The 25,818-nt window shown below is 43.4% G+C and overlaps 2 protein-coding genes across 3 annotated transcripts; one reads left to right on the top strand and one right to left on the bottom strand.

Moving 5' to 3' along the window:
- Window positions 1-2,552: 2,552 nt before the first annotated feature.
- On the top strand, window positions 2,553-17,309 carry CALU (calumenin). Of its 2 annotated transcripts, none has more exons than XM_006896065.1 (6): window positions 2,553-2,779; window positions 7,863-8,056; window positions 11,399-11,565; window positions 12,211-12,271; window positions 15,153-15,352; window positions 16,460-17,309. In XM_006896065.1, exons 1-6 carry the CDS (start codon window positions 2,559-2,561, stop codon window positions 16,562-16,564), a joined length of 948 nt encoding a protein of 315 aa, XP_006896127.1. In that variant the 5' UTR covers window positions 2,553-2,558; the 3' UTR covers window positions 16,565-17,309. The 2 variants fall into 2 exon arrangements, with proteins under 2 accessions (XP_006896127.1, XP_006896128.1); XM_006896066.1 differs by lacking the exon at window positions 7,863-8,056 and adding an exon at window positions 8,129-8,322 and having other exon boundaries at window positions 16,460-16,572.
- Window positions 17,310-19,773: 2,464 nt separating this feature from the next.
- Window positions 19,774-24,409, bottom strand: OPN1SW (opsin 1 (cone pigments), short-wave-sensitive). Its single transcript, XM_006896064.1, has 5 exons — window positions 24,049-24,409; window positions 23,627-23,795; window positions 22,548-22,713; window positions 21,938-22,177; window positions 19,774-19,923 (listed from the first exon to the last, which is right to left on the bottom strand). Exons 1-5 carry the CDS (start codon window positions 24,407-24,409, stop codon window positions 19,804-19,806), a joined length of 1,056 nt encoding a protein of 351 aa, XP_006896126.1. The 3' UTR covers window positions 19,774-19,803.
- Between the last annotated feature and the right edge of the window lie 1,409 nt (window positions 24,410-25,818).

Below are 25,818 nucleotides of genomic sequence, written 5' to 3'. Positions count from 1 at the left end.
CCTCCAACTCTGCCTTTGGGTTGGAACCAATTCATAGCTGAATCTCCAGTGACTTTAAAGGCTGTAAACCTTGAAAAAGGAGATTGCCCATCCTTCTTCCACGGATCCGCTGGTGGATTTGAACTGCCAGAGGCGCCACCTTCAGGTTAACAACAGAACTCTCCCTGTACCCACTAGGCCACCAGGTGGTGATAATGGGCTTAAAAGTATGTATTTTGTAATATTTGGTGTTTGCCAGAATTGTTAGGATATTGTGCTGTGTTTTATTTTGAAGATAAAATTTATCATTTATATATTTTGTGAATGTGAAGACTCCTTTATTAAAAAAATCATTTGACAAAGTGGCTTTTATTAATTTCACTAGATTCTGTAAGCATTCACCATTATAGATACTGTTTGGATATATCACAGAACATCAACACAAAATTCTGTCGCTGAAATTTTGTCTTGTTTGTACTTTAAAAGTATTATTTTGGCAATATACTGAAGGGAGCCCCCTAAAATCCCGAGATTTAATTTGCTCTTTGCTATTTTGTTTCATCAGTGGAGCTGGGGACCAGAGCTATTTTTCTACAGGAGCTTGTTTTACTTTTAAAAATAAGGTTTATTTTATGTCTTTAGGATTGAAACACACTTTTTCTTTGATTTCTTCTTTCATTCTGAAGAAAGAGCTTGAGGTTTTTTTTAATCTTTTGCCATCTGTTACTGAAGAAAGACACCAGAAAACATAATACATATGAGTACACATTCATTTAAAATATTTCACAGCACAGCAGAGTACACCATGACGTTCACCTTCTTGCCAGCCTGCCCTAGTCTTAACATGTCTTGATGAGATTTTTGTTCCAGCACACATGGCTCCCCCCATTCTTTATAACCTCTCTGGTAGCCCTCAGGGAGCTCTGGTGGCCTGCTCAGAGGGAGTTGCATTACTAATCCAGTGATCATGGTTCTGTAATGGTTCGGATCCGTCAGCAACTCTGAGAAGAACGATGAGCAATCTCCCATGTGGTTTTCATTTCTTGTGGTTCCACGCACTGGTGCTAACTTCATGTGTCAGAATAGAATTACACTAAGGAAAACTCACTCTATAAGTTGCAGCCCGAATTGCACAATGAGTTAGAAATTTTGCTGAAAGAATTAATCTTATTTTTAAAACATTTACATATAACAGTGTGAGCCCTTGAACCAACTCCACTAGTCTCTGTGACTTCTTGGGGGAAATTAAATCTGATTGGTTTCCTTTAATCTACAAGATTAAACCAAGGGAATGCATTTATCTTCAGTAAGAAAGATTAATAGACTGAAGGTAATTCAGAAAAAAACTGCCAGAAATTCCAGCTGGACTGAGAAGAGGACTAGGAACCGAGGACATTACTGCTGCTGCCAGATGGCTCTTGGCCAAAAGCAGAGCATGCCAGAAAGATGGTTACCTGTGTTTGTCAGCTGTGCAAAGGCATTTGACTGTGGATCGTAACAGACTGTTAGGTGACATTACAAAGAATGGGAATTCCAGAATTGTAAATTGTATTGATGCAGAGTCTGTTCATGGGTCAGTAGACTCTTGTTTGGCCAGATGTAAAGAGGAAGAGACGTGGGGTGGGTTGTATCCTTTCACCTTCTTTATTCAATCTGAATGCTGAAGTAGTAATTTTAGGCAGCAGTACTGTGTGAAGAAGTCAGCATCAGTATTGGAGGAAGACTCATTAAAAGCACCAACAATGCATTTAATTTCTGTGGGAAAGTGTCCCTCTACCTATAACCTTACTCCCTAAGACCTGGTTATATGGGAGATGAGTCAAAGATGATGTAAAACTGCAAAAAAACTTGTGCTTGTGAGGCAGAGGGGGTTGGCGATTTAAAATCCTTTCTTTTGTGTCTTAATTTTTCCATTTTTCTCTAGAATCTTCATCTCTTTGAACAGTCCTCTATGATAGCTGTATTACATAATACGAGTGCTTGTTGATAACACTTTTGCACCTGTCTGCAGTGTTTGGGAGAGAACGAGACTCTTGCAGTTTTAAATAGTGTCCCGTCCTTGTGCTTGTTCATAAGACTCAACCTGTGGCTGCTGATACTTGGGGAGTATAGACTAGGGCTTGAGAATCTACACTTGTTCTTAAGTCCTGCAGGTGGTTCTCACAGCCATACAACATGGGAAGCACTACTGAAAAGAAGGGTGAAGCGCTGTCACCCGTGACCGACCATCCTATTGAAAGGTTTGGTCTCTGGAGATGATGCCGACGGGCCTGGGTACTGTCTAGAGATGTAGAATCCACCAGCTTCTTTGCAGGAGCAGGTGAACTTGTCTGTGTCTGTAAAGATTTACAGCTTCGGGAATCTGATGAAGCGCCACCATGCATAGGAATCCACTGGAGAGCATTTGATTTCATTTTGCGGTTTGAATCTTTGTGGATTATGTAATAACATTTGAGGATAATACCAATAACTTGTTTAGATTGTGTATCACATGAGATTTGAGTTTTCATTTTTGTCTTGTTCTTGAATGTACTAGATCATGAATAGGTGTCTCTCGTTCTCGTTTAGATCTGGTTACCATGGACCTGCGCCAGTTTCTCATGTGCCTGTCGCTGTGCACAGCCTGTGCCTTGAGCAAGCCCACAGAGAAGAAGGACCGGGTCCACCATGAGCCTCAGCTCAGCGACAAGGTTCACAATGATGCTCAGAGCTTTGATTATGACCACGATGCCTTCCTGGGTGCTGAAGAAGCAAAGACCTTTGATCAGCTGACCCCAGAAGAGAGCAAAGAAAGACTTGGGTGAGATGCCCCTCTCGGCCGGCGGAGGTGGGGAAGGGACTGGTCAGGGGAATGATGCTCTTACAATCATCTCATTCTCTTCACTCCCTTTTGCTCAGTTGCCTAGGAAAGCTGTGTTGAATTATATCTTCTAAAATCTAACCACAGAATTGCTACCTATAAAACTCAAGAGCCTGTTTTTATGCATTTCTCCATTGAATAACAATGCTCACCTCATTCTACAAAGCAATGTCATTTTGTGTCAAGTATCAAACACTATCAGACCCAGCTTGAACTGCTGGGACTTATCCCAAAAGAATGTTAAATGGTGAGATTTTGCATCTCTGCTTTTAATTTTTAAAAACGTCTATCATCTGTTTATTGTTGCCCAAGCCAAGTCTTTTTGAGGCAGCTAAGTTGCAGATTGGACCTTTAGGCTAATTGCTGTGAAGTTTATAATTTCCTGAGATACCCTTGACCATTTTGCTTTCATTCTTAGCTGTTTGCTTAGTTAAAGAACCAGCCAACTTTGCATCTTAGAAGACTGCACCAATCAGGTGTCTTCATAGCCTTAGTAGAATACGAGCCGCTGTTTAAGTAACAGCTGTGCCATGGTCGGGTGTTCTATATCCCTTAGCAGGCAACATTTAAAAAGAAGTCTCTGGGTCGTACAGATGGGTTATAACTAGACTGTTAACCCAGAGATGAGTGGTTCAAACCCATCCATAGATGCTTCAGAAATTAGGCCTGTCAGTTTGCTTCTGGAAAGTCCTTGCCTCAAAACCCCTGTTGAGCAGTTCTGCTCTGCAGACTTGGGACCACCATGAGTTAATCAGGTCGGCAGCAACTGACAGTGACAACAATCTGAAACAATCAATTCGGTACAATCCCAGTAGGCTGTTTCTCGCTGGACATCTGAGAATGGGTTTTTGTTTTGCTTTGTTTTAAGTGTGAAAAATGTCTCCTTGACTAAGCACTTTAGGACAATTTTCTGAACTGCATTTATATTCAAGAATTTTGTCTGGGAAGGGTACAGCATTCTCCAGGCATAATAGTATCCAGTAGTGCTATGATTATAAGACATTATTACGTCATATGCTTTGGAAAAAACCTTAGAAGAAATTTATTCTTCTTTTGGGTTACCTGCTGATTTTAGGGTAGACTATTTTATTCTTTGACATAGTAGAATTTATGAAAGGATTTTGCTGTGTAGAATGAGCAACCATCCCAAACGTTTGAAAGTAGATATTGAGAAGATAAACTACATTAAAGACTCAATCTTATATTAAGTTGTTTTTCTAACTTTCAGAGGCCATTCTCACTTTTAATTGAACTGTGCTAACATTTCAGCCTGAGAATAGGGTGAATTAGGGTGCTGTCGTCTTCGTGTTGTGTCCTGTAGTTTCATGCATGTCCAGCCTTTATTCTCGCCTGCACTCACCTCTTCACAGAACTCTTCTCAAGAATGAGATAAGGTGCTGCTCTTTGGAAGCCTTTAGGATAGACCATACTGTCACTAATTGGCTCTTTGAAAGAAATAAAATGATCCATTGGCAGTTCCTCAGAGAAGAGAAACATTTTTTTGTTATCATTAAATTTAAAAATTCAATACATGAGCAGTTCCTTTGTTAGGTTAGAAATAAGATGATAAAAAAACATGTTTTTTGTGAAATGTAACAGTGAGCTAAGTACTGTTTGTTTTCCTAGATTTTAGAATTGTGACAAATTGCCCTAGTTTATACAGTGACATGTTAAGTGACAAGAATCCCAGTGACATGTGTTTTACTTAATCACTGTGATGTTTCTATACTTTTTGTTTTAATTAATGGTATAACCAGAGATTGAGAACATCTAATTTGCCATTTTTCCCATCTGTCTACAAGGCAACTTACAGAGATAAGGTCATTTATTTGTGCTGCACTTGGAAAATACTACTATTTCAAATCTTAAAAAAACAAAAACAAAAACCACCACACTACTAAAAGACCACTAGAAGCATTTTTTAGAAACAATTTTGATACCCAGTTTTCTCTTCCTTTTTTTAATTAAAAAAAAAATGCAGGTAGAATATTTTATGTATTTTCATTCTTACCACAGCCCCCCAAAAGAACTATACTCACCACCATAAAGTTGATTCTGATGCCTCATGACCCTCCATCAGATGTCGAAGGTTGTAAATCTTAGCAGGAAGAGATCTCCCGTCTGTCCCCTGTACAGCAGCTGCTTTGAGCAGCCAGAGATGGGAGTTTGTTGGTTAGCAGTGCACCAGCCACATAGACTACCACCAAAGCTGCAGTCTGAATATACTCCATTCTCATTTCTGTGTATTTCAAGTGAAGATTTGTTTGTTTTGAGATGGTGAGTCTTGGTATAAAAAAATGAGATTTTTAGAAAAATGCAACAATGAATGGAAATCCAAAGTCACTAAATATTCATTAAAATTAATAAGGAAAAATATGAGATACTGGCTATAGAAAGAAGCTATAGTAGGTCATCATCCTCCCCGGGAGTCACATACTTACCCTTCAGGAGTCTAGTTAGGCTAAAGGTGGTTCCTCAGAGAAGTGTATCCTTTCCAACACCATGCACTTCTGCATACTGAAAATCACTCATTTTATGAACCCTCCTGGAGTCCATCTGTTGACCAAGATTCTTAACAAAACAAAGGGATTTGTTTTCTGTCACTTGGTATGTGGAAGCATGTGTTACCTTTTAGGAGAAATCGAGTTCCAGTACCTCATGTCTGTCCTTGAGGAAATGCTCCTCTAGTGGCGGCCAGCTGTTCGGAGAGTTCACCAGCGTCCTAGGAACACACACCAACATTTACACAGACTTTGGAGGAGGAGAGTTTATAGAGCTTCATGACTGAGACAGGGCTTGGTGAACGTCACAGCTGCCTACTGGCTGGATGGCCACACAATTCAGAGGGCTTTGGAAAAGAGCAGCGTGCAACAGCACTACGGCCCACAAAGCCCACTGAACTGACTTTACCTTGCCATGCCCTGGGTAAGGCACTTGGAATATTTCCATTGAAATAAATAGAATGGTATTCAACTAGAATAATTTAAGAAATCCCATCTTGAACACCCATATGCGCTTTTCTTTTTTAAATCTGGGTGATCTTCTTTAAACTCTTTGTGGTAATTGAGAAATTTCTCTTGACAATGGGAAATGTTTTCTTTGGCTTAATTGCACAGTGCTGCTGTTGGTAGCCAGTACCATGTGGGCACAAATTGGATGCCGTTACAGAAAATGCAGATGCTTACACAACTTCCTGCCTACAAGTCCTGTCTGACTCAAAGTGCCTCTCCAGTGGGTTTCCTACGCTATTAATCCTTACTTGAGGAAACCGTCCACTCTACTCCTATGGAGTGGCTGGTGGTTTAGAACCACTGACCTTTTGATCAGCAACCACACACACATTACATACTACTCCACTAGGAGTTTTCACTTCTAGTATAATTTTGCTTGTATTGTTAAAACTCTTCAAAATCAAAGTTGGGGGAGAGTTGCACTTGTGGATAAGGGAGAATTATTTAGAGGTGGTTCTTACTGGCTTGTCTTGTCTGTCAACATTTTAGACCAAAAGCTATTAGCTTTATACATATTTTTGTGTTGTGGGTAGTGTTTTTAGTTTTGTTTTTTGGTAATTGTTTTAGTTTTTAGGAAAATATCTATTACAGGGTTTAGTAATAAATGGATACATCTAACACTGTATCAGAATTAAGCTAAATCTGTACCTGGTTCACTAGTACTCGATTTTAGTCTCTTACCTGTGTTGTACAAATCACATGAACACAAGCTGAGGAAAAGTATTATTTGCTACTGGGAAAAACATTATTTGCTACCAGGTGAGTCTTTTTTCCTTCCACGATTAACAGCATAGGAGTATGCCAAGGAATGACTTCTGTTGGAAGTTTTTATTTAAAGCATTTGTAAACTGGACCACATGTGTGACTGTTCATTGGTGGTTTTACCTTTTCTGAGTTTGTTGTTGGGTATCATCAAGTCAACTGCAGCTTACAGCAAGCCGGTGAACAGAGCACAACCTTACTCTAGAGATTTTGAAACCATGGATATATTTTGAAATCCGTAAATTAAGTTTTCAAATTTAGAAGAACACGCACAACAGGAGAAAAGATCTATGTATATTATACCTGAATGACAGTTGTCTTTATCTCTGCCTGCTAACCCTGTCAGCTTATTAACATTCTCATAGTCAGAGATTCTCGCAACATAATATCCTTACAGCTTACTAACATTCTCATAGTCAAAGATTCTCACAACATAGTATCCTTACATCATTTCCCCACATCATGCTTGTGTGTAACAATCCAGTTCAGCATCCCAGTGTATTGTTAAGAGACTGGCCATTTCTGTTCTTTTCTTTTTCTTTTTTTTTTTTTAGGATCAACATCCTCGTGTCTTTGCATGCTTATTTTGTTTTTTGTCTTTAATCTTCCCTTAAAATATGTGGTCCCAGACTGGCTTTTATATTTTTAAATATTTTCACTTTTGAGGCAATCATGCCAATGATTATGATTGCTGTTGTTGTATACCATGGAGTCAGAACCTACCCATAATCGACCATCCAGTCGCTTTTCAGAGGCTGTACATCACATGACAGGAGATTGCTCAACTTTCTGCCATGGAGCAGCTGGTGGATTCGAACCACATGCATTTGGTATTGCAGTGCAGCTTCTCACACTAGGCCAGCAGAACTCCCATTAAAGTGGGTTCTCGTCTAAAAACAGTAAAGGAAAATATTAAGATTTGCATGAATTTTGTCAGTGGAAAACCAAAGAGACACGCAGATAGAAAGTCACTGGCTGTGAACTCGGATCTCAGGCTGACACTGACCTGATGGAGGGGTCCAGCTTCCAGTGGACAAGCTGCCTTTCCAGGGGCCTTCTTACAGGCCAGTCCTTGGCCACTTGAGAGAAAAACTTCTGTTGCCTCTTTTACAGTTTAGTTTTGAGGCCCAAAATTTTTTTCATTCCTGTGCTTTTGCCCTGGACAACACCTGTGGTCACGGCACACACGGCTAAATCAGGAGCCTTGTGTCCTTTTAACCTCTTGCTGGATTTCTCTGCATTTTCTACAGAAAGATTGTAAGTAAAATAGATGGCGACAAGGACGGGTTTGTCACTGTGGACGAGCTCAAAGACTGGATTAAGTTTGCACAAAAGCGCTGGATTTACGAGGATGTAGAGCGGCAGCGGAAGGGGCATGACCTCAATGAGGACGGCCTCGTTTCCTGGGAGGAGTATAAAAATGCCACCTACGGCTACGTTTTAGGTAGGTCCCTGCTACCTGGGGGAAAAGCCTTGTGGAGCCGGCACCTTGAAACGTAACTATTTTGTCTTGTAGAATGATTGTAGATAAAATAGACGCGGATAAAGATGGGTTTGTGACCGAGGGGGAGCTGAAATCCTGGATTAAGCACGCCCAGAAGAAATACATATATGACAATGTTGAAAACCAATGGCAGGAGTTTGATATGAATCAAGACGGCTTAATCTCCTGGGATGAGTACAGAAACGTGACTTATGGCACTTACCTGGGTAAGGGGCAAGATGTCAGCCTGGCACAGACCATGGTCCTGAGTCAAAGAAACAAATGGGTCACAGGAAGGAAGAAATGGTGCTTTTTCACAGTGGTTTAAACCAGTGTCCCTCTGTTTCATTATATGAACATTCACATACTGTGCATTTTTTTTCAATGTTGTATGAAGGTTTTTATCTCTTCTCCATCTTTAACTTTTCAGCTGTCCGTCTGTCCACTCTCACAGAGACCCTGTGGGGAGTAAATCTCCTTTACAAAGCCCGCGTTGCTCCAGCAATGCAAAGTGAGAGGCTTTGAGCTTCCTTGTAACCTGGTCCCCTTAGGATGTTAGTCCTGGATTTTAAACCAAATGAGAATACTTTATGACTGGCAAAGAGAGGAGGAAAATGGCTGTCTTAATAGAATGAAAATATCAAATAAAGTCATTTTCCTTGTTAAAAGTCCCCCATCTGAGTATAGTCTGTCTATGTACTGGAGTTTGGAATCAAAGGTTTCCCATTTGTTTTCTCTGGCACATGAGTTTACCAGCCTGCTTTGCAAATGTTTCCAGGCAAATAAATGTTACTTGGATTGCTTTCTGCTGGTTTGGTGGTTGTGTGCACGGGCCACCTGTTAGTGATTTCCTCTTTCTCCTGCCCTTGCCCACTGCTGAAGCCTAAGTGGCGATCTTCCTGAACTGATGGTGGATGTCACTGGGAGTTACATCGCCTCTATTGTACATAGTTCCAAGTTGAGACAAGAATGTAGATGACATTTTACGACCTCATCCTGGAAACCAGGCACATTTCTGGTTTAAAATGGACACCATACACTGCTGACTTGAGTATGTGAGGCCTGCTCCCCACTGGATAGCCAGCTGTCCGAGCTAATTACAGAGCTGCACGCATTTCTGGTGAAGAGACTTTATTTCTGTGTCAGGCTGGTTCTCATTCCTAAGATTAAAGTGGAACTCACTCTCAGTGCATGACAAGAACCAAACTTAGCTTTCACCCAGTTAAGAACACATGTTAGAGCCAGTGTAGCCTTCTCGTCTCCAGCTCGCACAACTCCTCCTGATGCCTCTGTACTTACAAACACATAGTGCAGACGGTCAGCTATTGGTGATCTCAACAAAGTGGTGTGCTAATAAATTTCAGCACTGGCCGAGACACTCACTTGCTGCCCAGAAGGAATCTGAAAGTCTGTGGAGGAGGAGGATGTGCATAAAAGTCTCTTGAGAGCCTTGTTACCTCACAGGGCTGATGATTCAGTGGAATGGGCAGCTCTCTGACCGAGACGATGCACAAGCCTCAGTGCTGGCTGGAGCCATGTCTTTATAAGGCATCTTTCCCCAGACAGCTCTTGGGCCACGATGAGTTGGCTTAGAGAAGTGCAGAGTGTACTGTCATTGTATGTTCCTGGCTCAATTTTTAATTCAGATATAAATCATCATCATCATCATATTCTTAATTAAAACCTGTCTCAGCGAATTTGCTTTCCTGAAAGGAACATTATTAACACCATGTCTACCATGTTAAAAGTATGAAATACTGACATCCACCCTGCCTAAACCAAGAGCCTGACTGGGACAGGAGGATGGCGGGCGGGTAGTAAGTGTGACTAGGGCCCTCCAAGGACAGTAAGGGGCATTGACACTTCTCACTGAAAGCAGAGGTTTTCTTCCTTCTCTTCATCTTTGTGTTCACCTGTTCATGAGCTACTTAAGCTCAGTGGCCATGTTGTACGCCAAGGCCACCGAAACAAAACAAAAAAAAAGAGAACCCTGCTTAAAGGTGGACAGGCTGAACCACGGTATGAAAAGCCAGCAGTGTGGTGGAACTGGTAAAGAGTCCTATGTTTCTTTGAAAATGAGTGTTATACCTTCTTTTACTTGATCAATGTGTTGTATGGACAATATCATCTTATCTTTAATTTACTATGTCTTAACTTTACAAAGTGTCTTCACATCTATTACCTTATTTAGTCCACATAGCAACCAAGGTTTGAAAGGTATTCCTTTCATATACAGTTAACTAGATTCCAATTTTTTCAGCTTAAGGAAACTAAGCTTTCTTCTTCAGGATTGTTCTACAGAGAATAGGTAGCTGCCATCTGTATCAGTGAGCATCTGAACTGATGGGTAGGCCCTTGTTCAATTTGGATATAGTCTAATGTAAAAGCCTTCATTGAGCAGGGCCCTGTATTTAATAGCAGACATTTATGTTCAACCTGGGCCTGCCTCAGCACTTTGATTACTGGAGCTTCAGTGGAAAACGCTGTGACTCTGCTGTAATTTTACCTTGGTAATCAAGAGTTAGCCCTTCCTGGACCCAGCTGACGCACTGGTCACTTCCTTCCCAAGTGTGGAACACAGTGCGAGGGGCCTTCCATCTGCTTCACAGCCAGGCCTCCACCAGTACAGAAATTAAGGCTGAAGGACTTAGAGTTGCTTCAACAAGTGGGTAGTTTCCTGAAGCCCAAAGTACTTCCAAAACCATATCCAGCTCGGTTGTGCCCAGCAGTATGGATGCTCAGTGCAGTCCCTGACCCAGGATGACCTTGATCATAAAGGGGTTACAGATGTAGAACGTGAGTGTGGTTGCTTCGCATTGCAACTTCCAACCTAAGACCTAAGTTGTTGATTCGGTTTGACATAATAGAAGATGCAGTGGAGGTGTTGGATAGCAGTGGGGAACAGTTACCACAAATATTGACCTGGTTCAGTGTTGTGTGTGTTCATTATCAAACAAGGTCCAAGTAATGTGGTAAAGTAATTATGAATGTTCCTTTTGAGACCACAAAAAAGAAAGAACAGATAACAGGTTTTCTGAAGATTGCTCTGGAATTGATAAGAACAGCACCAATATTATATACATTTAATAAAAAGAAATCCATAGACATTGAAATGTGCCTAATTTAGTTTTGTTTTTGAATGTTTCCAAATCCAAAAGTAATATAAAATGAATGCTAAGATTATTTACTAAAAACAAAGTTTCAGTACTTGGGTTTGTCTTGGGATTAACATTCCCCCCCCCCATCATTTTGATTGACTATAGAAGTCTTTTAAAAGATTGAATCTGTGTTTTTGTTCTCTAGATGACCCAGACCCTGATGATGGATTTAACTATAAACAGATGATGGTTAGAGATGAACGGAGGTTTAAAATGGCAGACAAGGATGGAGACTTGATCGCCACGAAGGAGGAGTTTACCGCTTTCCTGCATCCGGAGGAGTATGACTACATGAAGGATATTGTGGTCCAGGTGAGAGCAGACTTGTGGCTCCCACCTTTCCTCCTTACCTTTCCTGTGCATTGGGAAGAATGGTGTTGCACTGGAGAATGCTGGTCAGACTCGGTCCTAGCTCTGTCCCTCTGCTTTTCTGTGATCACGAGCAAGTGGTTTCTTTTAGGTGCCTTGGGCTCTGTGTTTAGCACAGTAATACTTTCTGTCAGGCATCTTGCAGCTCCATTAATGGCTTCATAGTGTAAATATGCGGGAAATCCTGTTCATTTAAAATCTCTTGTGAACAGTGGTTAGACGCTGGGTAAGAAGCTGTGATACTGAAGAATTCTCATGGAAGGTGGTTACCTGTAACATAAATGATTAACTGGAGGCGGACTGGTCACAGCTCCTGTTCCTGTGGCTTCAGCGTGGCCTGAGCTGGCAAATCATCACAGGCTTCATGGCTTAGCCCATCAAGCACTCTGTCTATCCCTCTCAGATGGCTGGTGGTTACTGCTTGTATGATTTTTCTGCTAGGAAAAATAACCAGCCATTTCCCATGATAAAATACCACACACATTTTGTAATTTGTCGTAAATATGTGCGTGGTCTAATTGCCTTAGTTTTAACTCTGTTCCTGCAAGTTACTCAGACTAATAGTCATTTTGTTCTATGTGGTCTTAGGAAACAATGGAGGATATCGATAAGAATGCCGACGGGTTTATCGATCTAGAAGAGTATATTGGTAAGTCTCTGTTTCTAGTGTTTTCCTTCAAAGACACTGAGAAACTGCAGAAGATGTGTCCACCCCTCAAATCACTGTATTCTCCCTGGTCAACTTTCAGCTGATCATTTAGTCAGACCGTCTGTGGGTTACGGTAACGTGCCCCTGACAGTACTGTTCAAAGGAAATAGACTGAGAGCCACAGGACAATATTTCAGTTTTCTAATAGCTGTATTTAGAAAAGAAACAAATAATAAATGAATGTCGGTAATTATTTTATTGGTAGCCTGGTGACAAGAAGATGCACTGCAATCGCAAAGGCACCTAGTTCAAATCCATCAGCTGCTCTGCAGTAGAAGGATGGATAGTCTTTTGTGCCAATAACTTGCTCTGAAAAGCTGCCTGAGTCAGCTCCATGGGTCAGTTCCAACTCGATGATACACAACAATTATTTTATTAACCTAATATTAAAAAATAATATAACTTCAACATGTCACCAGTATAAAATATGTAGATAAGTCCAATACATTAGTATACACAGAGACATAAAGGTATACTGAGCATTTAAGTACATAGATATCTTCTGTTATTGTGTGCTGTTGAGTCCCCTGCAACTCACAGTGACCCTGTGTACAGCCGCTCTGAAGCCTGCACTGTCCTGAGCCAAGTTTATTGCTCTACTGAGTGTAATTTACACACACAGTGTCTTCCTTTTGACCAGCCACATGTCAAGTACAAATAGCCCGGAGTTTGCACTGATGCAGCATCTCATGGATGTGTTGTAGAGTGGACAGCACAGAGCTGTGGGGGCAGACTATACCAGCATCAGGAAACCCTGAGAGAGAGGAGTGAGGGCTAGAGGAACGTGTGGCTAAGTAACAGAGTTCCTGATGCTCCTTGAGCCTAGGCCTTTTCACGGAGTTCTGCTTCTATTTTGTCTCTAATTTCTTTCTGTAAGTTCCCACCATTTTCCTTTTGAGTTGTCTATTTTAGAGATACTTTTCAGGTTCTACTTTTCTAGACTGATTCCTCCCAAACTTTAATTTTAAGATGTGCTCATTACCTTTATAAAGACCAAGTAGTTTAAAAGATTGTTTCATCGTTCTCATCATTGCCTTTGGTCAAAACTGACTCATAGCTGATCCTCCAGCAGGTTTTTAGGAGCCTGTAAATCCCACAGAAGGCGATGGCCCATCCTTCTCCCGCGGGCTGGTGAGCTTGAACCACTAAAGAGGCTCTGCCTTGGAGTTAGGAGCCCTGCGCCCTCTGGACTGTGTCACCAGAGCACCCTTTTTCACAATTAGTGATAGAAATAAAAATTATTCAAGAGGAAATGAAGACTATAGTTTACAAACACTGTCTATATGATTGTTACCAACAGTCCATTTTTAAAAATTCAGAACATTTTTATATTTCCTATGCTTTTAACTCGTAATAACTTGCTCTAGTGCTCTCCTGGTTTAGAGTTTCATAGGCTTATTTCTAGACTTCTGTTCATTATCTGAAATAACTTCTTTTAAGCATGAAAGACCACAGCCTCTCTCATCTGACTTCTAAATTGTATGGAACAAGTTCCTCTATTACTTGGAACTTTGTCAAATCTTTTATATTGTAATTCTACTTAAATGACTAATAGTCCTTGAATATTTATCATCTTTCTTTTTCTTTCACTTAATAATAGTCCTTGAATATTTATCTTTTTTTTTCTTCACTTAAGACACACTGATACTCAATGAGCCTTTTAGAGAAGAGTGAGTAGAAGGTTTTTTCTTCCAGTGAGGGGTGAATGTGTTTTACATGTGTATAAAGCTAAAATTTTCTCCAGTGTCTGCCATTTTTAGCAATGTACTAATTCCTGCCCTATTGCAAGATCATAAGCAAATATTCTTTGCCTCCTTTGTTTTTTGCCTCTTGTATTTTCCTTTACTAGTCCTCAGTGTAGGACAGGGGTCTATTCTGATGACTGCATAAGAAGTCAATTCTGAGATGAAATACATATTCAAATACTTCTTACCCCATTGTTACTGCCTTTTATCAATATATTTACAAATCTAGTCTTTGCCTTAAAGCATTGGAATATATCATAAGGTGGAGACTACTTGTAAAATAAGAAGCCTTGGGTATGAGGTTTAATTCTCCTTTTTTATTCACTAGAAGATTATTAGCATACTTAAAGCAGAGTATATGCCACAGGTACAATTTTCTACCATGTACCTGTGCCCTCTCCAGCATCCATCAACCCATGGAAAGTCTTGTCTCATCCATGTCCAGTTTCTTTTGACATAATGCTCCATCATCTCATTTTATCTGTAAATAGTTGGTCATGTATCTCTAAGAACTTTGAAAATATATCAATAACAAAAAAAAATGGTGGTAATTTTGTACAGGCATCAAATGTTTTTCTTACATAAATTGGAAGAAGGATGATTGCTGAGAGGAGAGACAGAGAAGACAGCTCTGTGGCCCACGTGCTGTCACCCCCTTTCCCAGTGCACCCTGGATAGTATTTGTTTTCCTCCACTGAAGACCACACCAGTCAGTTTAATGACTTTATGTGAACTGTTTCGCCTTCTAGTACACTCAGTGCCTTGAGAATTTGAAGCAGCACTTCTGAAACCAGGGTTTGACCTCTCAGTTTGGTTTAGATGAAACATGGGCCACAGCCACCTTAGAAAAGTTCATCTTTCAGTCTTGATGCTAGTCTTAGCCTCTTGTTTCTGTGAATTTTATTGTACTAACCCCCAGGAAAATGCTTTGCATTCCCAAGTCTCTCTGGCCTAAAATATCCTTGAAGTCACTTTGGGTTCCAAATAGACATATGGAAAAGGCTGAGGCCAGGTTAGCTTGCCACAGTTCTCTGGAAGAAGACCAACCCTTCTCTTGGATGAATGTGTGTACGCAGGTGACATGTACAGTCATGATGGGAACACTGATGAGCCTGAATGGGTAAAGACAGAGCGAGAGCAGTTTGTGGAGTTTCGAGATAAAAATCGAGATGGGAAGATGGACAAAGAAGAAACCAAAGATTGGATCCTCCCTTCGGACTATGATCATGCCGAGGCAGAAGCCAGACACCTGGTCTATGAATCAGACCAAAACAAGGTGAGTTGGCCAGGTCGTGGCAGCCTGGCTGCTGCCGTGTGAGTGTGGTTCTGGAGGATTGCCTGGAAAGTCCTGTGAAGGACCATAGAGCACTGGGAGTCACCTCTCACCGAGGATCTGGAGTTGGCAGGTAGCACAAGTTGCTACCAGTCTCATTTTTATAAATGATCTATTTAATATTTGTGGTCTTGGAGAAAGAACCTGTGTGGGAGGCCTTGCTAATGTCACTTGTCCTCATTGTCCCTGGGAATTTCCTTTCCTCCTTTTTGACTTTGCTGTTTTCTTCTGTTTTGCCTATTACAGGCCCGTTCTGTCCTCAGAATACTAGTTATTTCCTTCTCAGCTCATATATGCGCTATTAGTTAGGTCTTTTGCTGGACCCTGATCGAAGTGCCATTGAGGTATTCACTTCATAAGCCTTGTCACTTTTATCCCAAGTGTTGAACGCTGTACTTACAATAAGGTGATAGTTAGTGAAGATAGAGACTTGCGATCAGAAGATTCACTCAGCTGGTGTGGTCTACACTGGGAGGCTCTTTCAGAGTCAGCGTGTTCTGAGTTACTTTGGTCACCAGGTGCTTTGTCCTGAAATAGGTGAGAACAGGAAACTCCTCAGCCCTCCCTCGGGGCCTAGCAGGGCATTTCTGAGGTGAGTGTTGAACCCGTCGTTTGGGATTGCCCTGTAGACTGGAGCAAAGTGGAGAGGGGACCCTGCTTGAGATTTAGTCAGTTCCGTTGCTGGAGTTAGACCGTGATTTGATGCACATCAAAGCATTTGCATAGCACATCAGAACCATCTCGTAGTGCTGTCTAGGCCCTGTCCACATGTCTTCCAGAGGGGGAGTTTTATCCTTAGGAAACCAGTGCCTGTCTAGCTTTGAGCTATGCTATTGCTGTCTTCCACTTTTACTTTTTTTTTAGTAAGGAAAATATCCTAAGTGCTGTTTTCCTTCTCTCTTTCTATGTGTAGGAGGGTGAGAGGGGAGCTCACGTTTAATTTGATGGACATTAGCATCTTAAATCCTGCCTCCCCCCTGTTCTGTAGCCAGGTTTGTTTGAAATGGGAAGAATAATCTGCCTCAGCTCACCACACTCTCTTCATTTCAGGACGGCAAGCTCACCAAGGAGGAAATTGTTGACAAGTATGATTTATTTGTGGGCAGCCAGGCCACAGACTTCGGGGAGGCCTTAGTACGACACGATGAGTTCTGAGCTGCAGACAGAGGAGCTGTGTCTCTTCAAAAGTAATTTATTTTTACAGCTTCTGGTTTCACATAAGATTGTTTTCGCTACTGAGACTGTTATCACGGACCTAAGACGTGACAAGACGTAACCGAAACCATCCCGTCCCCATTTCACCTCCTCTCCCAGGGACTGGAGGGGAACAACTCGTAATTATTACACTTGTGTTTGTAGATTTACACTTTGTATTATGTATAACATGTGTTTATTTTTGTATTTGTTCTCTGGTTGGGACTATGATATGAAGGCTTGAGATCCCCGCCTCGCACTGGTAGGTAAACACTAGCCCTTCACTCTTTGAAAACCCCTTAATTTTTTTCCCCCTAATTCTTACTTCACTAATTTTGAAGCCTGAGATCAATAAGAAATGTTCAAGGGAGAGAAAAGGGAAAGTATATCTCACCATGACTATTTAGAGCTGACACTTGCCCTTGCCTAGCCAAGAGTATAGCATTTCACAGGTTGTGGGGGCCACGTGTTCATTCAGTTGCTGCAGACCCAGCATCTGATCCTGGAATTCTCTGGGCAAGGAACGATCCCTGCACTGTAAGAAATCTTGGCTCCATTTGAGCCCCTTTTTTTTTATGGCTCTGTAGGACTCACCATTTGCTAATTTTGTCAAACACAGCTGTGGTGGGAGAGTTAGGGCCAGTGTCTTGAAAATCAATCAGGGAGGGAGTGAGCTCTCTGCAGAGCTATAGATAGAAGCAGCTGGAAACCTGAAGGAAGACGGCCTGCATTTTTGTTCCGGGTGTGCACCTCTTGAAGCCCTCTGGATGGTCTTGTTTGTTGAGATCATTGTAAGCCAGCCTGACTCTTCCTCAGTTGTTCAATTGAACTAAAGAACCAATCTTGTTTCCACTGCAATTAAAATGTACTCCTCCCTAAACATGTCACTGAAAGTGCCTTGAACAGATGAGAAATAATCCTTGAATAAGACGTTCCTACTAAACCCTAAGATAAAATAGAGAAGATTATTTGGATCCTCTTACAGGAAAGCTTAGACCCTCGCAATGTGTAAGGGGAATTTCTTTCCCTTCTCCGTCTCTTGGACAGTGGTTAAATAGCAGTATTAGTTAGGAGCTCGAGTGCAGTGTTCTCTTCTTACGGGCTGGTTTCCAGAAACCACGTGCTGCTGAATATCCCAGGAATCCTCGTACCTCACAATGCAAACCACTTACTCCCAGGCCTCTTGCTGTGTCTGCCGGTGAGCTGGAGCTCAGACTTGGAGAGGACCCGCAGAGAGGGCTCGCTGGTGTGAGGACCATCGCTCACCCTGCCTGCCTGCCTGCCTTTAAATCCCTCCCTGTTTGCACTCTCTCCCTCTCCTCTCCCACAAATGTTTGTTATGGATCGACAGGTTGTCAGTCCTTACTGAAAGGAAGGATGGTGTAGAAAAAGCTGATGAGACAGCCCTGTGTTCCCAACTCTACTTCACCTGTATTTGACAGAGCATGAACTGTCTCTGGTCCCTTTCTTACAGATGGACCTCTTCTAAAAAGAGTTATTGTATTCTAAGTTTTTAGCCCTCAGGTTACTAAGAAAAGCATATGTGTATATAACCTTTATTATTTCATGTATCTTTCTGAATATTACAGTCAGGTGGTGCTGGATGAGTATTAGAACCTGAACCTAGGTATAAGAATCTGAACCTAGGTATATCCTTTGGTCTTCCATGATCATGTTGGGGGGCTGTTGGTATGGTGATAAGCCAAGTATCATGTAATTTTACCACAGCCTTTGATTGGAGAGAGCTCTTGAGTATGTACACACACACCTTTTTTCTAAAAAAAAATAAAAATTAAACCCATTATCAAGGAAAGGAAAACGGAAATTCTTCATTCTCTTCCTCCAGATTCCCGCTGTCATTGTTAAGACTAGGGACAGTAAATAGGTCCATGGCACCGACCCTGACTTAGTGCGAGAGCACACCATGAATCGTGTGGCAGGAGAGCCTCCAGCTCCCTAGGTGCATAGAACCCAGTGTTCAGGTCACTCACTTAGAAAGCAGACCTTTCTCTGCCAAGACAGAAACATCTGGATTCTGGGAGCTCAGCAAGCATTTACTCATTTCCCAGGACTGTGTTTTTTGGTTTAAATCTCGCCTGAGGCTGGTGAGCAGTAGCAACACACCCACATTGTGTGTTCTGTGAATGCTAGCTCTCTTGAATTTGGATACTGGTTGTTTTTTATAGAGTGTAAACCAAGTTTTATATTCTGTAATGCAAACAGGTACCTATCTGTTTCTAAATAAAACTGTTTACATTCCTTGTGGGTATGTGTGTCTTTCATTCCCTAGAAACTAGGACTTTTGCTTAGAAATATGGGTGCTATGAGCTGCCACAGAAAGGGAGCTCCAGAAGGCTCACCAGACTCTGTTAGTCCCTAGTAAATGCAGAGGAATGACAACCATCTCCCAGACTGGCTACTCTAGCTGATGTCCGAAGTTTCTGGCATCCTTTAGCATCCTCACCGCGCTATGTCCTCTGCTTCCCTCAGGCCATATGACTGGAAAGCAGCCCAGCTGCTCGTTACGTAATGATCTGACGCCCGGCACGGCCACTCCTGAGTGCAGGCACAGCATCTGTCTTGGGTTTTTTGTTTGTTTGGGGTTTGTTTTTTTTTTTCCCCGCAAAAGGCTCTTTTTTGGAGGGAGAGGGAGGAATATAAAATATAAGGTAAAAGAACTTTTTATACTTGGTATAAATAAAAATATTAAAAGGTGTACGTTCATTTTGAGTACACAGCTATTAACTTTAACACATATTTAGGTCCACCCAAATTGAGGGAAACACGTGGACTCTTGAAATAATTGATGCTGGCTTAGGGGTGAGGCTTGTCTGTTTCTAACCATACTAGGTTTGTTCTAATTCAGAAACCAGCATCTTACAGCAGATTCCCAGAAGTAAAGGAAATGTAACTAACAGCATCTTCTCCATACATTGGAATAAAATCCCCTATCTTTATAATGCATTGTGTATAGAACTCCGTTCTCTAGGCTCTGTGAATGGTGCCTTCTGTAGTAGACACTGACTGTACCAGTGGCTTTGAGTCTCATCTGAAGTAGTCCAGGCTGGGAACAGTGGGCCTGTGGGCAGGAAAAATAATAGGAAAATAAGAACTTGATACAGACTGCTACCCTTAGTTTCAGACAGAGAAAAACTTACTCAGTTGTAAAGTTCTGGTTGCTGCCAAACAGTATGCGATCCTTAGTTGGGGCCAACTTGGCTGGAGGAAAGAGTAGAAACTTCCATCTTCTGGGAGCTGGATATGTCCGATTCCTCTGCCATGGGCTTCCCACACACCATCTCCATGATGCAGGCTCGAAACTGAAGGAGAGTGAAGAGTTGGGGGGAGCCCTCAGCTAGTCAGTGCAGGCAGACAACAGCTAGTGTGGGCAGGAGAGCTTCATTTGCTCCCCAGAGCTGCTTATAACCCCAGACGCGATTAAATGGTTTTGAATACATCCTCCCAATTCTGAAAATCAACTGATAACAGCCTGGGACTACTCTGGGTCTGCAATCATCTTGAACATTCTTGCTGAGTGTGCACTGCTGTGAAACCTCAAACAGGAAAGAGAAGCCCGCAAAAAAAGGCCCCAAGGATGACCCATTCACCCACCATTTCTAGAAGATACTCAATTGGACGGGACCTGGTAGTGCAATGGTTGAGTCCAGAGCTTAACTGGAAAGGTTGGTGGTCAGACACTCCATGGGAGAAAGACATGGACATGTTGTTCCATAAAGATTATATCCTAGATATCCTTACAGGCAGGCACATTGGGTCACTGAGTTTAAACTGACTCGTCAGCACACAACTCCCAGTTGAGAAGAACTGTCAGTTCTGTGTGTGTCTAGGAAGTTCAAAATTCCTGAAAACATCGCTGCGATTGAGGAGACAAAATAACTTAAAATTCTCAGTGCAGGATTTTTGCTCTTAAAAGACCGGAAATGTCCCTGGCATCATCTCCATTTTTGTGGTTTATGTGCTCAAGTCAAGATTTGGCACTGGCTACCTGGTACCTTCAGATGATAAGCTGTTCTGGAGATAACATGCACATGTTAGGGGTTTTTGTGCTTGGCACAAGCTTCTGTAGGCTAGAAGGTAGAAGAGACAAAAAAGCTTGTGAAGGGTAGAATTGTACTGCTAACCCGAAGGTATGCAGTTCAAATCCACCAGCTGCACTGCAGGATAAAGATGGGCATTCTCCCATGTGATTTACAGCCTCTGAAAACCCACCAGAGGGTCAGCTATGGGTCACTTCCAACACTTAGGAGAACAACTGACCATCACTTTTTTTTTTAAAATGGAACAGCTACATGTCAATTCTGCCTTTTGGAACAACTTGATTCTTACGGCTCAGTAAAATACTATTGTTTTGCTCATCATACCTTTTCTCTCTTTGACCGCCAGTTTCCCAGCCTACGTGCAGCTTCTGTTACCTTTCCTTACCCACACTGAGGAGTCCTGAGTGGAGCTCTTGGTAGTGTGAGTTTAAGCAGAATTCTCAAGCAGTTTATTCTGAGAATAAATTCTCTACTGAGAATTTACTTTTTTACTCCAGATATGCTGAATCAGAATCTACCTTCTGAGAAGATCCTGATGTGGTTCTCAACGTCCCTAGGCCACTGGGCGTCTGATTCCGTTTCTAGAGTGGTGGTTGGCTTGGGTACCATTGAGTCGGAACCGACCCATAGCTGACCCTCCTACAGCTTTTCAGAGGCGGTTAATCGCACAGGAGATTTGCCAGCCTTCTCTTCAAAGCGGCTGGTGGATTCAAACCACATGCCTTCAGGATTGCAGCACAGCTTCTTGCCACTAAGCCACCAGAGCTTCCAGATGGCCAGTCCCAAATCCTGAATTGAGCACATAAACCACCAAAATGCAGATGAAGCTATGGGAATTTCCAGTCTTTAAAAGAAAAAAATCCTGCACTGATAATTTTCCGTTATTTTGTCTCCTTAATCCCAGAGATGAATTCATTATGAACTTCCTTGATCTACACAGAACTGGCAATCCTTTTCAGTTGGGAGTTGTGTGCTGTTGAGTCAGTTAAACCTCAGTGACCCGATGTGACTGCCTCATAAGGATGTGTAGGACGTGGTCTTTATGGAAAGATACGTCCTAGTCTTTCTCCCATGGAGTGTCTGAACCACCAACCTTTCTGGGTAAGCTCCAGACTCAAGCATTGCACCATCAGATCCCTTCCAGCTGAATATCTTCTAGTAATGGTGAGTGAATGGGCCTTCCTGAGTACTGGGTAGAAACACCTATTCCCAGCGGGCATTTGGACTGGCATGCACAGGTTTGACTTCCTTCAGAGCTGATACATAAGAGCGTTACCTGCTTGTTCATGAAGCAGTAGATGATGGGATTGTAGACGCAAGCACTCTTGGAGAAGAAGGCAGGAATGGTGACGACCCGTAAGTCCAGCCCATGGTCACGGTTGTTGACCATGTACATAGCCAAGGCAGCGTAGGGCACGTAACAGAGACAAAAGGATCCCACCATCACCACCACCATGCGGCTCACTTCGCGCTCAGCCTTCTGCGTCGTCGCAGACTCCTGCTGCTGGGCCGCGACCTGGGGCAGAGCAGACACACCCTCATCCCCGGGCCCCCCGCCCCCCCCCCCATGGTCCTAAGGTCCCATTTCTCAGTGTTCTTCTATGGGCGGGGACACCCAAGCTGCTGCTGCTCACTGTCTCAGCTTCTGGTCTAGTCTGTGGTGCTGTTTGAGGGTGGCTGGGGGCTGCTCTGTGCATCCTGACTTTAGGAGTCCACCCATGTGATCAGGGATGACACCCCTCACCCTACATTCATACTCAGCGCCACTTCAGTGCTTTGCCATAACCCTTGTATTTGCTGTGGGCATTTCCACATGTCTCATGCTCTGGAGCGATCACCCATTCCTTCTGCCCCCCCCCAACTCGGTGACCCTCACAGCCACTCACAGCTCTGAGGGCTCCCAGCAGCTGGGAGTAGGAGAAACATATGAGGGAGAGGGGTACGATGAAGCAGAAGATGAAGAGAAACCACGTGTAATACTCGCTGCGGTACTTGGTCCCCACGGTGTACCAGTCAGGGCCACAGGAGCACTGCAGGCCTTCTGGGATGAACCTGCAAAGGACCAGAAACACAGACACGGGGTTCCTGTGGCTTCCCCCAAGAATCAGTGCAGTAGAAGCTGAGACGGCTGCATCGTGTTCACTTAGACCCAGAGATGTCAGACAACCTCAGGCTGGGAGATTGTCAGGGAAAGCCAAAACCTCGCAGCAACTCAGCTGATGTGGACTAAATGACCCTGCATCGGGTTCCCGAGGCTGTTAAGACACTGACGTGGGAGACTGCCCATCTTTCTTCTGCGGAGCAGAGGTAAATTTGAATGCCTTTTAGCAGCCTTTTAGTTCATCGTGCAACATGCTTCTATGAACTAAGTCACCAGCATTCTTTCCCCAGCTAAAGGTAATGTTGTAGGGCACCATCGAGTCAGAACCAGCTCATAGCTGATGCTCCGGCAGGTTTTCAGAGGCAGTAAATAGCACTGGATGAGATTTACTCCTGCAGGGCAGGTGGTGGATTTGAACCGCGTGTCTTTGGGTTAACAATGCAACTCGTTACCACTGAGCCACCAGAGCTCCTCAGTTAAAGGTTGTATTGGTCTGGTAGTTGAATACCATTGAGTCAGGACTGACTCATAGCTGCCCCTCCAGCATGTTCTCGAGCTGTAAATTGCACCGGAGGAGATCTGCCCATCTTTCTCCCACAGAGAAACTGGTGGATTCAAACCCTGAGCCTTCGGGTTGGCAGCACAATCCTTTACTGCTAAATCACCAGAACTCCCGAGCCAAAGGTAATAGTAATCTCAAATAGAGAGTAAATGTTAGTACTCATGCCCCGGAGCCTCTTAACCTCACATACTCCATCACTCTTTTTTTTTTCTATTTTAAGTAGAGGTCAAAGACTGAGAGACCATGTGCCCAGGCTCTTTCCCCACAGTCCTGTGAAGTCAGCACCATTGCCTCCCACTCACCGGCTCCAGCCGAAGAAGGGAGGGATGGAGACACCAATACCAATGGTCCAGGTAGCCAGGACCACCATCAGCGCATGCTTGGAGCTGAAGCGGAAGTTACCAAAGGGCTTACAGATGACCAAGTAGCGCTCGAAGGCCAGGAAGGCCAGTGACCATCCTGTCACCAGACCTGTGGTAAAATGTGAGGGTGATGGGTTAGACAGAGCCCTGCCCAGCCTGGCCACGGGAGTGGGGGCACAGACAAGGTGGGGCAGGCACAGAGTCAGAGGGTTGGACTAGAGTGGGGTCTCAGACATTGTTTTGTCAGCACTCAAAAAAAGACACAGCTTTTACGCCTCAACTCCTCTTCAGGGGCCCCCTCCGACCCAGACTGGAGCAGGTCCTCCGCCTTCCCCCCTTTGTTCTTCATCCACCCCCAGTACCTGCCACGGATCCCAGAAAGGCCTCCAAAGCACACACAGTTCGACCAAAGAGGAAGTATCCATGACAGCTGGCGATGAAGACCGTGGAGACAGAGAAGATACAGAAGAGGAAGCCAGCCAGGGATATGTTGACCAAGATGTAGTTGAGGGGCTGACGTAACTTCCTGTAGCGCAGAGTGGCCACAAGCACGATGGCATTGAGGGGGGTCCCCACGAAGAAGACAAAGCCCATGAAGGCTGCTTGGAAGTGGAAGGCCCAGGCTGGGGCGATGTGGTACTGGGGCCCGTCCCAAGGTCCCACTGAGGAGATGTTCTTGAACAAATAAAACTCCTCCTCCTCCTCCCCTGACATCTTGCCCATGGGATGCCCCCACCCCCTCTCATTCCTCTTATAGATTATCCTCCCCTCCCCCACCCCCAAAGCCACCCTCGGGCCCCCTGAAAAATCCGTACTGATTCTAAGCTTCCTAAGAAGCAAGTTTGAGATTAGAGAGCCAAAGCCCCCACCTAAACCTCCTTGGGTGGCCCCAAAGCCGATTGTGTGTTCTTCAGAGGATAAAAGATTGGGTTTGGAGATTGCAGGTTTACAATGCTGGGTGCTGGGGTGAGCAGGGTGCTGGGGAGAGCAGCATGATAATGTGATAAAGATGCTTCTACCACTGGTTCTGTGTGTTGGTCCTTCTGCCCGAGGAAAGGTGCTGTGGAGGACAGCCTTCTCCATTTGTCTTCTGGCTCCTTTACATTTTGTCTCTCCTTCTGTCCCTTTGTGGAAAGTGTTCTCAGCGTCTCCCTTTCCAGAGATCTTAGCCTCTCTGCCAGGTGAGAGACCAGCCTCCGGCTACGGGAGGGCAGGAGTGGAGATTGAAGGTGCACCTTTGTAAATCCAGCGTCTTCCTGGAACAGGGAGGGGGCAACTTGACAGTACCTAGAGGGTTAGGACATCTGGGCTGAGGCTGCTTCCCGCCAAGGTCACCTCTCCTCCTGAGACAGCTCTACTCGCCGTCCTTGTTACGCCAGGCTCTGCTGGCCCTCCCCATCACTTAGCAGTGCCCAGGTAACCACAGTCTTCCTCTGCTAAGTCAAGTCGTGCCCAGTGCTCACGGCTACATCACACAGACCTCATCTGTGAAGCTCACATCTGCAAAGCCATGTCAGCCCTACTTTCCACCTGTACTTACTCTCAACACTACATTTCAGTCTTTATGAAAATATATCCTCCTCTACCTCACGGATATAGAGAGCTCTGTTGGCCTAGTGGACAGAAAGTGATGCTACCAAAAGTGGGTGATTTTAATCTGCTGCCCTCAGGCCTGGTTTTAATTTTTTTTTTTTTTTGGTCAAACATTCTTCTAAGTGGCATAGCACTATTCTGTCCACTTGCCGTGTAGAGGTAACTTGTGGTTGCTGTGGTACTAAGCACTGTGACACTGATATGTCAAATGCAATAATGGTTACCCATGGTGGACAGTGTTTGATGGAGCTCCCCGATTAAGCTTGGAAGCAGGAGTGGCATCCACTTCTGAAACAGCTTGCCTCTGGAAACACTATGAATTTGGAGAAACGATGATTGTTACACAAGTGTTTAATTAGGTCTTTCATTCATAGGGTCACTAAGAGTCATCTACAACTCAACGGCACTTAACAACAACCACCACCACCTCATAGACTAATGGTTCCAGAGGCTAGTGTTTTAGTGACAGATAAAATACAAATCCAGGTTAGGGTCTTCTGTCTCTTCTGCTTCCCTCTCAATGCCTTATATCATCCCTG

Source organism: Elephantulus edwardii, unplaced genomic scaffold (genome assembly GCF_000299155.1).
Source record: "Elephantulus edwardii isolate Elephantulus edwardi_28Jun2011 unplaced genomic scaffold, EleEdw1.0 scaffold00181, whole genome shotgun sequence".
NCBI lineage: Eukaryota > Metazoa > Chordata > Mammalia > Macroscelidea > Macroscelididae > Elephantulus > Elephantulus edwardii.
The sequence above is the reverse complement of the archived record's forward strand: the minus strand, read 5'-3'. Positions and strand labels throughout refer to the sequence as shown.

Coding starts and splice junctions, on each gene's coding strand:
- CALU (XM_006896065.1), top strand. CDS start 2,559: ATGGACCTGCGCCAGTTTCTCATGTGCCTGTCGCTGTGCACAGCCTGT. Junction 8,057..11,398: donor CACCTACGGCTACGTTTTAG/GTAGGTCCCTGC, acceptor TTTGTTCTCTAG/ATGACCCAGACCCTGATGAT. Junction 15,353..16,459: donor ATGAATCAGACCAAAACAAG/GTGAGTTGGCCA, acceptor TCTTCATTTCAG/GACGGCAAGCTCACCAAGGA.
- OPN1SW (XM_006896064.1), bottom strand. CDS start 24,409: ATGGGCAAGATGTCAGGGGAGGAGGAGGAGGAGTTTTATTTGTTCAAG. Junction 23,796..24,048: donor CTTTCTGGGATCCGTGGCAG/GTACTGGGGGTG, acceptor ATTTTACCACAG/GTCTGGTGACAGGATGGTCA. Junction 19,924..21,937: donor ACTGCTTCATGAACAAGCAG/GTAACGCTCTTA, acceptor ACTCTCCTTCAG/TTTCGAGCCTGCATCATGGA.